Here is a 15,532-nt window from a genome sequence, read left to right on the forward strand (position 1 = left end):
TTTGAAAATGACATATCAGATAAAGGGTTAGTATCCAAAATCTATAAAGAACTTACCAAACTCAACACCCAAAAACCAAATAATCCAGTGAAGAAATGGACAGAAGAAATGAATAGATACTTTTCCAAAGAAGACATCCAGATAGTTAACAGACACATGAAAAGATGTTCAACATCACTCATCATTAGGGAAGTACAAATCAAAACCACAATGGGATACCACCTCACACCTGTCAGAGTGGCTAAAATTAACAACTCAGGAAACAACAGATGTTGGTGAGGATGTGGAGAAACAGGAACCCTCTTGCACTGTTGGTGGGAATGCAAACTAGTGCAGCCACTCTGGAAACCAGCATGGAGCTTCCTCAAAAAGTTATAAATAGAACTGCCCTATGACCCAGCAATTGCATACTAGGTATTTATCCAAAAGGTACAAAAATGCTTATTATAAACATGCACCCCAATGTTTATAGCAGCACTACAATAACCAAATCATCGAAAGAGCCCAAATCCCCATCAACTGATAAATGGATAAAAAAAATATCACACACACACACACACACACACACACACACACACACACACACACAAAATGGAATATTACTCTGCAATCAAAAAGAATGAGATCTTGCCATTTGCAACAACATGGATGGAACCAAGTGTATTATGCTAAGCGAAGTAAGTCGGTCAGAGAAAGATAAATATATGATTTTACTTGTATGTGGAATTAAGAAACAAAACAGATGAACATAGGGGAAAGGAAGGAAAAATAAAATAAGATAAAAAGAGGTGGGTGACAAATCATAAGAGACTCTTGAATATAGAGAACAAACTGAGGGTTACCAAAGTGGAGGTGGGTGGAGGGATGGGTTAAATAGGCGATGGGGGTTAAGGAGGGCACTTGTTGGGATGAGCACTGGATGTTGTATGTAAGTGATGAATCACTGAATTCTACTCCTGAAACCAGTACTACATGTTAAGTAACCTGAATTTAAACAACAAAAAAGTAAAAGTCTGAGCAATCATAATAACCTATTTTAAAATATTCACGACGATAAGTATTTAAAGAAAATACATGTTCCCTAAAAAGCTTAGTTCCCAGCTAAGGTCCTTGCTGACATGTCCCAGAGAGAACCAAAGGTGGGATTTCTAAGCTCTTCATCACCCGCACCCTGACAAGTGCCACCTTTTAGTGCTCACTGGTGAAAGGGTTAAATAGGAGCTGAGTAGTTCCCCATCGGTTGTGTGGCTTCAGTGATGGGACTGCATGGGGAAGGAGGAAGAAAAAAAAAAGACTGAAGTTTGAGAATCAAGCAAATGTCAGTGATCCCAAAGACAAAAGAGTGTATTAAGCAGAAAAGTCAATGTGATGCTTGTTTTGATAGGAAAAATGGAGAATCAATTTCTTGAACTTGAACCAGCAAAGCTCTCTTCTTCACTCAATCAATAGTATTTACTTGCTTTCTGCTCTGAACACTGATGGACCAAGTGGGTGCAGACAAGGCAAATGACATAGTCCCTTTCATAGCCAGCTTATATAATCTGTCTCCCTCTCCCCTGAGGTGGGCTTGGACGCCAGAAGCTAAGTCAGCCCTCTGGAGAGACAAAGTCAGCCTCCCAATATCTACTCCGTGTTGTAGCCAACTGGCTCCCAGGTGAGGAGAACATTTTTGGCAGTTAAGTACAACAAAGCAGTCAAGAGACCTTAAGAAAGGGCAAGGGAGAGTAGGCAGGCATGTGATTCTGGAGACAAATAAACACAATTAGCTGTGCTAGAAACAAACTGAAAAGACTCAGTGGGAAGACTGGTTCCTTCTGCCAAGAGAAAACCAAAGGAAAATTCATTTTAAAAGAAACCTTTTACTTCTCTCGGCAGCCATGGCCCAATGACAGTCATATTTTCTGTCAAGTTCTTCTCCTTGTGGGTTTCTCCAACATCTCAAGAACTATTGCAATAATGCTGCTTTATCAGGTTTGCTGCCCAGATAGAATCCATTAATGTTTCAGGCTGGGTCCTTTCATTCATGGAGATGACAATCCCAAGCCTTTCACAGCCATTCTGTCCCTGTGTGCTTAAAGAGACCCAATTTGCAGCAGTGGTCGGGTGGTTGAATTCACAGAAATCAAGTCACGTCCCTGGATGTCTTTTCCTCTACCCTAGATCCAATTGCGTACTGTAGGATTAGCTATAGCAGAGAGGTCTAGTGACAACCACATAGCATAGTGGTTAACAGGACAGTCTCTGGAGTTAGGAAACTTGGGTTTGAATTCTGACTGCCACTTACAAGTTGGGTGACCTTGGGCAAGTAATTTAATCTCCTTGTGTCTCATTGTCTTCATCTATAAAATAAGGATATAACAGTACCTGGCTAATAAATAGGGTTGTTGTGAATTTTAAAGAATTATATTAAAAGAGTCCTGTCTTTTAGAATGCATTCTAAAATGATCACAAATAATAATATGATTTCTGGGGTTTGCTTTAAAATCATCTGGAGGTAAGGTGTGTGTGTGTGTGTGTGTGTGTGTGTGTGTGTGTGTGTGTGTGTAAAGAAACTGGCCATGAGTTGGTAATTGTTGAAGTTGAGGGATGGATACATGGGGGTTTATTATACCATTCTGTGCACCTCTGTCTTTTTGATATTTTCTGTAAAAGGAAGTTTGAGAGAGAGAGAGAGAGAAGATAATATGTATAAAACTGCTAGCACACATGTGCTCAATAAAATGTAATCCGGTATAGATCAGAGAAGATCTTGAAGGCACTGTTGCTAGGTCAAAGAGGCATGTGGATAGCAGCCTGTCTCTCTAGAGACATGGATGGGGTCCTGGGGCCAGCAATGGGGGTGGGGGGAGTCAGACAAGCACTGAACTTCATTGTCACTCTAGGCCATCCATTATTGCCCAACCTTTTCACCATCAAACCTGTTTTAAATTGATTGTTATTCGTTCCCTATGCTTTACTAAGTCAACCACATCTAATAAATGTTCATTTTCCCATTTCTTTTAGTGAGATACATAAGTCAGTGTTTGAGTCAGCTTTAGATAAACTAGTGATTAAACTGAGCTGCCAGCACCCCAGCCCAAAGCAAAGCACGTTCAAGTTTTCACTGCCTGAGCAGTACACATATATGCAGTTTTTCAGATCTCATTATATGAGATAATGAAATGCTCAATGCACACCTCCAGCACCATCTTCCACCCCCTGTCACCTGAGTCTATGCCTCCATTAGGTTCAGGAAACCACATATATAAATTCAGAGTCAGTTCCAGAAATTCCCAGCTTCTGGGGTCCCTTAGCTAGGGTGATGAGCTGGATGGAAAACCCACCCTGGACCAATTCCAGGCTAGGTATGCACACTAAGGGAGTCCTTAATTAACCCCCAACTCACCCACCCCATACCCTCTCACAAACAAGGAATCAGCCACCCCAGCTCTGACACTTAACAAAGTATAAGGCCTTGCGCTAGCCATTTCATCTGTTTTCTCATTTGTAAACTGGGGTATCTCCCTTATAAGGCTGTTTTAGGGATTAAAAATAATGTAAATAAAGTGCATTGCACAATGCCTGGCACACGGTAATTGTTCAGTACATAGTAGCTATTTTATGTCTCTAATGCCTGTGGGTATGCATGGGTGTACTGTTATTACCTCCTTTGGAATTTGGTTGATGTTTAGACCCAGTGGTTCTCCAGACCATGAGACACATTGAGGCCACATAATTATACTTTAATATTTTCTTTCTCTTTCATTTGACAAAATTTTGATGCAGCTACTTCAATCTTCTCCACAGAACTGATGTATAAATATGTTACTGTCATCAATACCTACATGTCCTCTCCTATTTGATTCCCTTTTCTCCTTCCGTAAATATCTGTGACAATATCTTTTAAATTAAAAAAAAATTATAAAAAGTAAGAAGGAGAAAAATGTGGTCCAATTCAAGCCTAGCAAGGCCATTCTTATTACTATCGTGAAATGTTTGCTGAATGTCCACTATATATAGATAGTGGAGAGTCAACGCATGAGATGAATATAAACAATAAAGCCAGAACTCCATTAGCGAAGACTTCAGTAATGATCCAGTGATAATCCAGGCTTCTCTAGGGAAGTTAAGTGCTAATCTAAAATCTTTATCTTATTCTTTTTCTAAAAAAATTTTTTAAGAGTTTATTTATTTTGAGAGAGAGTGAGCAGGGGAAAGGCAGAGAGAGAGAGAGAGGGAAAGAGAGAGAATCCCAAACAAGCTCCACACTCTCAGTGCCGAGCCCAATGTGGGGCTCTAACTGAGGAACTGTGAGATCACGGCCTGAGCCAAAACCAAGAGTCGTACGCATAGCCGACTGAGCCACCAGGCGCTCCTATCTATTCTTCACCTTACCTACAACCGTCACTCTGTTTCTCCTCATCCTGAGTTATTTTTCTTCATAAGATTTTTCACATCCTAAAAGTATATATTCCCTGATTTACTTATTATCTGTCTCCCCCCAAGAGAATACATATTACATAAAAGCAGGGATCTTGATCACGTCTGTATCTCTAACAACTAAAACTACCGCCAAGCACAGAAGAGGCCCTTGAGAAATAATTTCAATGATTTCATTTTCTTTTCCTTTCTCCAAACATCCAATCACAAGAAGGAATCTACATCTGAAATCCTGCCCCATGTATTCCTTACATACACGACCACTGTGACCCGTTGTAGACAGAGTGTAAACAACTAAGCACACAATATATGAAGTGGTACCATGAGAGACAAAAAAACCTAAGCAGAATGAAGCGATTTCCTCAAGGCCTTACATACACCACATACATGTACCATTCTGATTTCTGCCTCTGTGGTACTGCTTCAGCTGCTTCTACCATCAGAAATACCCACCTCTCTGTCTAAATGTTACCCCCTTCCAAGTTCTCACTCAGGTTGTTTTTCCTGAGTTATACTGACTTTAAGAGCTCACAGTGACTCTGCCCTTTTCTAAACCGAGTGGCACACACCCACTACCAGTGCCTCATAGCCCTGCACTTAACTGTAAGTGATTTAAAGTTTTCTTCCTCTTTCCTGAGAAAACTTTGAAGCTCCAAGTGTATCATAGGTTCCTGAAATACAAAACCATGCTTTATGATTCTCTTGAATCCCTCAAAGTATCTAGCACAGTGTTAGGTACTTACTGCACATTCAAAAAATCCCTGTATGTGAACTGACAGATTCCCAAATTGAATCCCACCTCTGCTGCTCTGGTAGGATTCCATTTACACCCCCCACCCCCCGCAAGAAAAATCTGTTTCCTTTTGCTCCCTCATCCTTCCAAGTGCTCCTCTATTAGAATGACTTTCCAGCTGCAAAAAGCCAAAGCATTAGTATCTCAGATAGGACAGGACATTGCCACGGACTGTGACAACAGCAACTCAGAAGGTGGCATTATACCCAGAGACATAAACCAGAAACAAGTCATCACTCAGAGTATCTTAAAGAGAAAACAAAGGGGGGCACCAAACCTAAGAAACACCTAGAGCACCTCATGAGTTAATCTGAACCCTTTACCAGGCCAAGATCTGATGAATCAGTCTCTACCTGAAATGCTGCCCAGTTTCAATGACATTCTTGCAGCTTTACCTGAACTTGTCTGGGTGACATTCTAGTACTGCAGCCAATTCCAACTTCAGCGTCAGTGCATGCATCAAACTGACTAATTCCACATTCTGAAGTGCTCTGGGTTCCTGGCAGCTCCAGAGAACAATATCAATGCCTTTATTTTGCTTAAGTGCAGGAATAAAAAAAAAAAAAAAGATAAGATGGAACTCTTGGAATGAATTCTTTGGACAGACTTAAAGACATCATGGAGAACATAAATTTTCTAATTCAAGAGCCATAACACTCCAACACTGACTTTACATCATCCTTCTTTCCTTCCATGTTTTATACTTTACCAGTCCTCTTTAGAGTGAGTCTAAAAGGAAAATGAGAAGATAGTTTTCACCAACATAAGTTTTATTTCTCACAAAACCATGATCTATAAGCCATACTCAGCAAAACGTGTGTGTTTTAATTCCATCTTCAATTAGTTGGGGGTAAGTGCAGCCCTCCTCCAGTTTCCCAACTGTAGACTTACCTTTAGCCTCTTGGGTATTCTCTTAGCCTCCAAAGAGCAGGTCAAGGATAAAGCAAATACATAGTTTCAAGCTACTGATGGAAAAGCAAGCAATTCTCTATTGCTTGAGAATAGAAACATTTTTTCTTCTTTGCTGTTGATAATCTTGGAGTACATGACCCTAGAAGGATAAATGTCACTGCCCTCAGTGCTAGCTACATCTCAAAATGAACAAAAACTCTTAAAATCTGTAACCTTTGCTTTGAGCTTCAAATCCTAGGAATTAGAGATTGGTGAAAGTCAGAGACCAGCTCAGCCTGGGGAGCTGAGTTCTCCTAAAGTGGGAGAGCTAGCCTGGGTACCTCTCTGGATGTACTCATCTCAAAAATGTTGTCTCCAATTACCTCTCTCATATATTAACATTTATCATAATTATTACTAATTCACTCATTTGACAAATAGCATTCTGATAGAGTATTGAATTGTCTTCACCTAAGAAAATACTAATAGTGTATTAGCTCCCTAGATGGCTTAGAAGCTTATACCCTGCCAGACATGCAGAGAAAAGTCTTTCTTAAGCCCCAGGCTTAACTCAACCTGATCATCCAACCCAGTTGCCTTACAACAGAGAGCAGTTCCCCACTTTTGCCCAAGGGTGGTTTCTGAATGTCATGTGGGATAATGTGACACTCTAAGCTTCTCAGTAAGTAATGAACCAGCCCCCTCTTATTTACACTTGGCCTGAATTTTGCTTTGTCCTGGTCATTTTAGCTCTGTGTACAGGTATTAGAAAGCTATAATAAATACTCCTTCCCTCCATCTTTAAATTGGAGTGTCATCTCTACAACTTACCTGAAAACTGTATCCTTCATAAGGGCAGGAAGTACATTATTCTATCCCCAGTGTTTAGCACAGAACCTGGTCCTTAATATTTGATGGATGAATGAATGAATGAATGAATGTGTGCATGAACAAAATATCCTTTGGTTCCCAGGCCAGTGAGAAGTCCATCAAGATCTCACTCCACAGAGTTAGTGTTCAGGTTCCTTCTTAGCCAGTACTACCAAAGTCCCATCATAAATTTTCAGCAATTCATGGCACTAAACACCACAAACAGCATGGACAATGATCCATAAAATAGATCAGGCAGCAGAGAGGGCTTTGCTCACTTAATCACTGTGGGGTACAGGGTTCCAGCAACATACACTAGGAAAGCTGAGTGGAAGCTACAAGTACTAGACTGCTTGTGTTCCCTGCCCCCCAAATCCTTATGTTGAAGCCCTAACCTCCAGTGTGATGACTGATATTTGAAATGTGGGGTCTTTGGGAAGTAATTAGGTATAGATGAGATCATTAGGACTGTGGGTCTTCATGATGAGATTAGTGCCCTTATAAGTAGAGGAAAAGAGCTTACTCTCTCTCTCCCTGCCATGGGAAGACACAGCAAGAAGGTGGCTATCTATAAACCAGGAAGAAGGTCCTCACCAGGAACTGAATCTGCTGGCACCTTGATCTTGGACTTCCTAGTCTCCAGAAATGTGAGAAATAAACTTCTGTTGTTTAAGCCAACCAGTCTATGGTATTTTGTTATAGCACTTTGAGCAGATTAAGACATAGGGCCATTTCCTGGTTATTTAAACTGTCCCTAGAGGCAGGAATCTAGAAGTTAGAGCAATGGCAACAAACTAGTACTGGCGCAATAAGGAGCACTCATAAAGAATTTGGGTTTGCTATCAGGGACCAGCTCTGCTCCTTGGGCAAGTCACAACCTGTTTCCTCATCTGTACAATGGGGCTAATAATAGTACCTATCTCAGGATTGTTCTGACATTTAAATGAAGTAACACAAACACATTTCCTGACACTCGTAAGTGCTCAGTCAACAGTATTATTTTTATAATGCTGAAGCCAGACTCATGCTCTAGTTATAACTCCTTCTCATAGGGTCTGCTGATCAGAAGAAGCGGAAAGATGTGGTAGGCTGAGCCCTGTAGCAGTAATCATAAGCCCTGGAAGTCTGAGTCCCTGTTTTTGACATTTTCTCATTGTGACTGATAAATGTCTAACCTTCACCAACCCTAAGTTCCCTTCATCTGTTAAGAAAAAAAAAAAATCCATATGATGATGTCTGTTCTCTAGGCCTCCATAGGATGGCTGCAAAAGTTGCATTTGACAAGGAACATAAAAGCACTTTGAAATTTGTCCAGCAGAGGCTCACACAGGAATACTGAAAGAGGTAAATTTGTCAATATTAATTAAATACCTCTAAGACTCTAAAACAATGTTTTTCAAACTTTTTGACTGCAACCTATTAGAAGAAACGTATTTTACATTGCAAACAGGCACACATTCATCACTAAAATAAAAGCCTAACAAATAATTCTTATGTTACTTTGATACTTTTAATTAGATTCTTTTTTATCCCTTCCTTCCTTCCTTCCTTTTCTTCTTCTGCTCTTTTTTCTTTTTCTTTTCTTTCAATATAGGTCATTAATTTCACAAGGCATGGTCCTAACTGGGCATCAAAATAATTTTAAAAATCTGATGCCCATGCCCTACCCATTGAAATTCTGAATCAATGGTTTGTGGTGGGGCTAAGGCATCAGCATTCTTTTTTTTTTTTTTAATGTTTGTTTATTTTTGAGAGAGAGAGAGAGACAAAGTGTGAGTGAGGGGGGAAGGGCAGAGAGAGAGAGGGAGGCACAGAATCCAAAGCAGGCTCCAGGCTCTGAGCTGTCAACAGAGTCCAAGCTGAGCTCGAACTCACTGGAGATCATGACCTGAGCCAAAGCAGGAGTTGGATGCTTAACTGAATGAGCCACCCAGGAGCCCCTGAGGCATCAGCATTCTTAAGAGAGCCCCAGTTGATTTTATTGTGCAACACAACTAATGGTTTCTAGCTCACAGCTAAAAAAACCACTGTGTTATTTACATCCTGGTCTGCTAAACGCTCTCTGCACCCAGAATGGCTGCCCTGCCCCCACCCTGCAGAAGCTCCACTGGTAACAGTGAGTGGATTACTCACTCAAGTGGCTTCAGTGTGCACCAGGAGAACACAGAAAGGCAAGGGGATCAAAGCAGAGCCTGGGCCTTAGGGGAGGCCTCTTATCTCCCCCCAGATGGCTGGTAACCCCACACAGAACAAAAACTGGAGTGGATTTGGACAATTCTTTTAAAAGTAAAGGGACCTCTACAAGAACTTGTTGCTTGAGTAAGAGGGATTAAGGAAAATAAAGGGAACCTGCCAGACTTTGCTCAGAGCCTTCTCATAGAGCAGAGAAAGCTCTGAGCAGGCATACACAGGGGTCTGAGAGGACCCTGGAGATCAACTTGGTCAGAGAGAGCTTCTCAGCCTGGTTCTCTCCTTCCCAGTTTAGCCCCAATAAAACAGAGAGTGCTTCCATCCTCAGCTCACCCTCCCTATACATAAGAGAGGTCTGGGGACTGACTGTCCTGTTTATCTGGCTAGAGTCATATTCAGCTGCCTAGCAGAACCAGGGCAGAACCAGGGCAGAACCTGGGCCAGAATGAAGAAGGAAACACAGGGGCTAGAGGCCATAAGTCTGTGTCTCTGTCCTATTCTTGGACGCACAGGTGGGATCAGGAAACCTGGACTGGTTCTGCGTACAATGAGTTAAATAACCAAAGCCGTCTGTTTGAAGTGTAGCCCCTAGATTTACTAACCAGACATGATACTAAGAGTTACCATTTATTGGGCAGCTTGTGTGTACTAAGCACTTTATATACATTATCTCTTTTAATTCCACAGTATCTCTTCAGACACAAGGTTTAAGGATCTTACCCAGGGCTGTGCTAGGATGCTAGTGCAGGTTGATGCCCACTCCAGATCCCAAGCTCCAGTCCAGAGTTTCTTAGCACTATTGACATTTCAGTTGGTAATTCTTTGTTTTGGGGAGCTGTACTTTGCATTTTATTACGCTTTACAGGATCTTTGGCCTCTACCCATTACATCCAGTGACATCCTTTCCCCCAACAGTTGTGATAATAAAAAATATCTCCAGAAATTACCAAATGTGGGGGAGGGGGTATCATCCCCTTCCCCATTAAGAACCAGGACTCTAACCGCCATGCTGTCTTATTTCTTCATACTCTATAAGTACATAAACCACTGTGACTCAGAAGAGAGACAGAGTTGGAACCAACACTACTATGGAAGGGATAATCAGAACACTCTAGGAAAGTACTGTACAACAGTAATACCATTTTATGCTACATTTATATACCACTTACAATACACTATGTATTTGTGTAGCCATTATCTCCTTTCATGGCAAATGACTGCATAGCACGATCTAATTCCCAGAGTTAATCCACCTCAAAAATATGACCACCATTAAGAGATCTGTATATTTAGCCTTCTCCAAGAAATTGAGGGAAAAGAACATGTAGTGAAATCCATATTAATCCTTATCCCCATAAGCCATTAGGAGAAAAAAATTTTGCTAATGAATGGTCCTGAGGTAACACGTTATGTGAACTCTTGGAGGACAAGTCTGTTTCCATCTCTTGTCTCCTGCACACACCTGCCTAGAACAGAGAACTCTCACTAAAGGGCAAACATTTCATGAAACATCTATTTCATAGCAACCTCTATTTGGTTGATTAAAACTAAGATAAAATTATTTTCCCACATTTTTACATCTTTCTAATTTATGTTTTAACAAAATTCCTAAATCAGAAAAAATTAACGTCAATATTTATGAAAGACCCAAGAGCTTAGTGCCAAGTTATTCTTCCCTGCCATTTGACAAAGCAGATCGAAATTCGAGTTTAACTAAAACAAATGTGCACCAGAATCATCCTTTTTAATACATGCCAAGAGAACGGTAGCTATTACATTAGAATAGTATTTGATTGATCAAGGAAAGTAATTATAGGAGGAGCTTTTAAAGTTTTTTTCCTTCAGACTTTCACCAAACTGTTATACTTAATATACAATTAAAATAAGAATGTTCGTTTATTTTATTTTTATTTTTTTAATTTTTTTAAATGTTTTATTTTTTTTTTGAGACAGAGAGAGACGAGCGTGAGCAGGGGAGGGGCAGAGAGAGAGCAAGACACAGAATCCGAAGCAGGCTCCAGGCTCTGACCTGTTAGCACAGAGCCCGACACGGGGCTCGAACCCATAAACTGTGAGATCATGACCTGAGCTGAAGTCGGACGCTTAACTGACTGAGCTACCCAGGCGCCCCAAGAATGTTCATTTAAAAAATAAAATCTGATTTCAAAATAAAGCAGCTAGGAACGGTTGCTTTTTGAGGTCACTTAAAAATTTTCTAAGAAGATAGGAGAGTAAAAACAAAATGTTCTCATTCACATATTCATTTGCACAGCCCAACAAAGGGAATATCAGTACCTGGGAAATGATAAATTTATACATGGCTCCAAAGGATTTTTAATATAAAACTATTAATAAACAACAATAATAACAAAAATAGGTAGACTCTATTGAGTTATGTGTCGGGCCCTGGACTCAGGGTTTTACATTCATTTCATCTTCATTAGGCACATACTCATTAGCATCTTCATTTTAAGGTTAGAAAACTGAAGCTGAAAGCTGTGCCCCAGATCACAGCAAATCAAGGTTCAAACCATGGGGGTATGAAGCATTATATTATATAACCTAAAAAAAATCGGTAATTTAGAAGAAAAATGGAAGAAAAAAAGGATATGTTAATTTTTCACACTGTGTGCCCTGAAGTCCCAAAACTGAAATGGATTTGCAGAACTCACTCTCTTCCCCTTATTTCAACCTAGATCCTCTCACATAAAAACTCAAGTACCAGCCAGGCATTACCTATATATGGGGTAAGTGACTTTCTGGGTACCTTTGTTTTTCAGAGAAAACAAGTCTTTGTTTGTTTGTTTTGTTTTCTGTAAAAATGCACAGTAATGGAAACTGCCTGGTAAAGAGTATCTTCAAAGGGAAAAGAAAAGAAAGGCTTATTTTCTCCAGCCCAGTAGACCATTAAGGTATAAAACAGGTGACAGGACCAACTGTTTTTTTACACACATGACAGCATATACACCCCAATAAAGGTTGTACTTCAAAGCAATTACTTGCCAATCCTAAACACATACACATACCTTTACTGGATGCCCCCTTTAAAACTGCCAGTCCTTCAAGAGGGACTTTCATTACTTTAATGGGCATACTTCCTATTACTATCTCGATCCTGACCTCAGAAACCAGATTTGGTACCACTTGGTTTGGCTCTTTCCCAACTGAGGGAGGTTTGCCATCATGGAGGCAATTCAGTAAATGTGTTACAAACTCTGAAGGAAACTCCAAGCCAGGAGCTCTAAAATTATGCTCAGCAATGACAGCATCACTAGAATTAGTCCACAGCCTGCCAAGATGAGGCTTCTGAAGGGGAGAAATACTCATCTGAATGTATAAATACTGGCATATTTATTTTAACATTTGGATAATGAATTGAAAGAATCAGCTAGATATGTCCAAGTAAATAAACATGCTGTGCAATAATGATACTGCAGATTTTGGTGCAAGGTTCTGAACACCCCCTTGATGAAAAAAGAAAGAAAGAAAGAAAGAAAGAAAGAAAGAAAGAAAGAAAGAAAGAAAGAAAGAGAGAAAGAAAGGAAGAAAGAAAAGTTTGTCCTGAAACGATACTTGCAAAATGAATAAATTGCTTTTCCGTTAACTTGCACAATTACTGAAGAGATTTCCTTTTCATGAAGAAAAAAAAAGAGGCCCAACGTCAGCTAGCTGCCAAAATAGCCCTTGGTCTTCCCAGGAAGCTTAAATCTCAGTGTGTGTCAGAAGATGGATCTATATCTACGGCAGAGAGGAAAAGGAGTGGGGTCATCTCTCTTCCCCTGCTCCTCAAAGCCCAGAAAACTTCCAATGGAGAAATCCACTCAATAGGATTCCTGGGGCCCTGGCTCATCTTGAATTAGCTGTTATACTGAATAATTAAACTAATTACCATACAAAATTAACCACAGGGATATGTTAATACACAACATTATTTAACTAATTGAAGGAAGTTGGATACCCAAAATAAACAACAGGGGAAAAAATGTACTGGTCATTTGTTTATCTCTAGACACACATTTGGATACCCACCCACTGAGGTCCTAAACAGCCTAGTGCCCAGCCAGATGACCCGGTGAAGGGTGTAGCAGCTCAGAGGTGAATATAGGCTGTGAACAGCGTAAGAGGGCAGTCAAGGACAGTCCACCTTCCATGCAGGTATCTTCCTACTGCCGTTAGTAAAGGAAGTCCTCACCAACAGAAACAATCCAAAACTGTACACTTCTCGTGTTTACTCGGCCGTGGAATGCAGTGCATTCGTGGGCCGTGTGTCCCTGTGTGTGTGCGCGCGCGCGTGCACGTGTCCCCCCCTCCCCACTCTGGCCCCGTTGCTGATTTTCCTCCAGTTTTTACTCATAAACAGCTTCTCTCAGAGCATAGGAAAGTGGGGAGCAAGTAACACAAGTGGATCTAGAAATTAAACACACCTTTATTATGTGCCTAAAAGCACACACAGACAGAACTTACGTGTACATTTGAAATCTCACTCCTTAACTACTCTTTTAAGCCCAGACTGTTCTCAATGGGTCCCTGGGCAAAATCACTTCTAACACAACTTAGAAACAGGAGATGCAGCAAAGATTCCTTCCGGGCCCGCGGATCTCCCCCCGGTCGGTCTGTGTTCCAGGGCCCAGAGATGCACTGGAAGCTGCGGTGCCTTGGCTGGCTGCAGGTCCTCGCACCAGGTCATCGATATGCCTCTCCCTCGTCCCTCCCGCCCCCCATCTGGGGTGCACTGGTTTTGCTCCCCGGAGGGAATGCCCTCTGGAGGTTTCCATGACCCCGTTCCACCGAGAGGGTGTGTCCCCTAGGCGGAGACGTTCCGTGAGTCCCTCCCTGCCCCCTCACCCCCTCACCTCCAGCCACCCCGATCCTCTGCCGCGGCGTTCCATCTCTCCGACCCCCTGTGCTCCACAACGTAACCCCGGCTCCCGCCACAATTCTGCTCCCGGCGCCCCCTCTCGGAGAAGCCCCTCCATCTTTCCCCCGAGAAACCACGCGCCTCCCCACCCCCCGACCCTTTCCGGGGCTCCCCTCCCGCCCCGCCCGCCTCGGGCTTCCTCCCCTCCGCACTCCCCTCCGGCTTCAGTTCCCCTCCGCCCTGCGGAGGGCGCCCCGAGAATGCCGACAGGACACCCTCGTTCCGGCACCGAAGCTCCCCAACGTCGTGGTCCTGACCCCTCGGTCCTCCAGCCTCGGGCTCCGGGAGTCCCCAGCGTCTGGGTCCTGACCTGCCGCCTCACCCTCAGGGCTCAAGCTCTGAGACTCCCCAACACCGGGGCGCTGAGCCCCGGTCCCAGAGCTCGGCGTCGTCAACCTCTCGATTCTGGAAGCCCCTCGGGGCTCGGGGTGTGGGGCTCCCCAACGTCGCGGTCCTGACATCCCTTCCCCCCCCCCACCCCCCGCGCTCGCGTCCCGGGGACTCCCCAACGTCGCGGTCCAGATCCCCCCCCTCCCCCCGGCTCGGCGCCTGCGACTCACCGGCAGGAGCGGCGACTGAGCCCGCGCGCGAGCCCAGCCCAGCCCGGCCCGCACTCCGGCTCGGGTTCCCGGCTACCAGCTTCCCGCAGGCGGCGGTGACTGCGGCGGGCACGGCACAGGGGAGCGGCCCGGGGGAGGGGACCGCCGGGGGCGGGCACCGCCCGGCTCCGCCCCTTCCCGGCCGGGGGCGGGATGCGCAGACCCGCGCGCCCACCGCGGCCCGGGTGCCGCCTCACCGAGAAGTTGACTGACACCTCTTCCTTCCACCCCAGGGTCAGACCTGCGCAGCCCCCTTTCAGCTAGACACACCCGAGGGCTTGAGAAAGAAACACGTTAACCGCTGCCCCATCCGTTTCAAGAACCCACTCCAGGAGGCCATTTCCGAGGGTTTTCTGGTTTTTGGTTTTGGGGGGTGTTTTGGGAGAAGGGGGAAGGCAACAACAACAAACTTCTTTAGTCTCAAGACGGATTCAGATTCTGGCCTCTCAGCCACCCGCATCTGCACATTCAGGGTCATTCTGCCTATGAAGTCATGTTATAACACACCAGGGAGGGCCCTTGTAGACACACATTTTCACACCCCTGAGATAACACCCGTGAAGTACTCTCCCGTGATTATGCACCACACAAACTTCTTATGCTGACAAGCTAGGAACCATTTCTATACCCCCACATCCTCAATCCATAGCTCACTAGCCAGACCACGGTATCAATGATCCACACATACAAGGGGGCAGGGCAGAAGAGACTTGCTCTCCTCACCCACAACGTTGCTATTTTACCATGGCAAAGATACCCTTAAGATGTGGGAGCACTGGGGCTCCTGGGTGGCTCAGTCAGTTGAGTATCAGACTCTTGATTTTGGCTCAGGTCATGATCCCAGGGTCTCAG

At 43.4% G+C, this 15,532-nt stretch overlaps 1 protein-coding gene across 3 annotated transcripts in view; it reads right to left on the reverse strand.

Annotated features, from left to right (window-relative positions):
• PAQR8 (progestin and adipoQ receptor family member 8) overlaps positions 1-15,532 on the reverse strand; it is a 119,608-nt gene that overhangs the window by 28,637 nt on the left and 75,439 nt on the right. Inside the window, exon 1 of one of the 3 annotated variants that reach the window (XM_019457401.2) lies at positions 14,642-14,775. The exons of 1 other annotated variant lie outside the window; for it this stretch is intronic. Coding sequence is in view for 1 of the 2 variants with exons in the window: in XM_019457400.2 (XP_019312945.2) it covers positions 14,017-14,052 (36 nt within the window). In the remaining variant the exon portion in view is untranslated. Of the gene's footprint in view, positions 1-14,016; positions 14,104-14,641; positions 14,776-15,532 lie in introns of those variants that run through there. One more of the 3 variants, XM_019457400.2, reaches the window with a different exon arrangement.

This window comes from Panthera pardus, unplaced genomic scaffold, assembly GCF_024362965.1.
Source record: "Panthera pardus isolate Hobbes unplaced genomic scaffold, ASM2436296v1 HiC_scaffold_17, whole genome shotgun sequence".
In the NCBI taxonomy this organism is placed as follows: domain Eukaryota; kingdom Metazoa; phylum Chordata; class Mammalia; order Carnivora; family Felidae; genus Panthera; species Panthera pardus.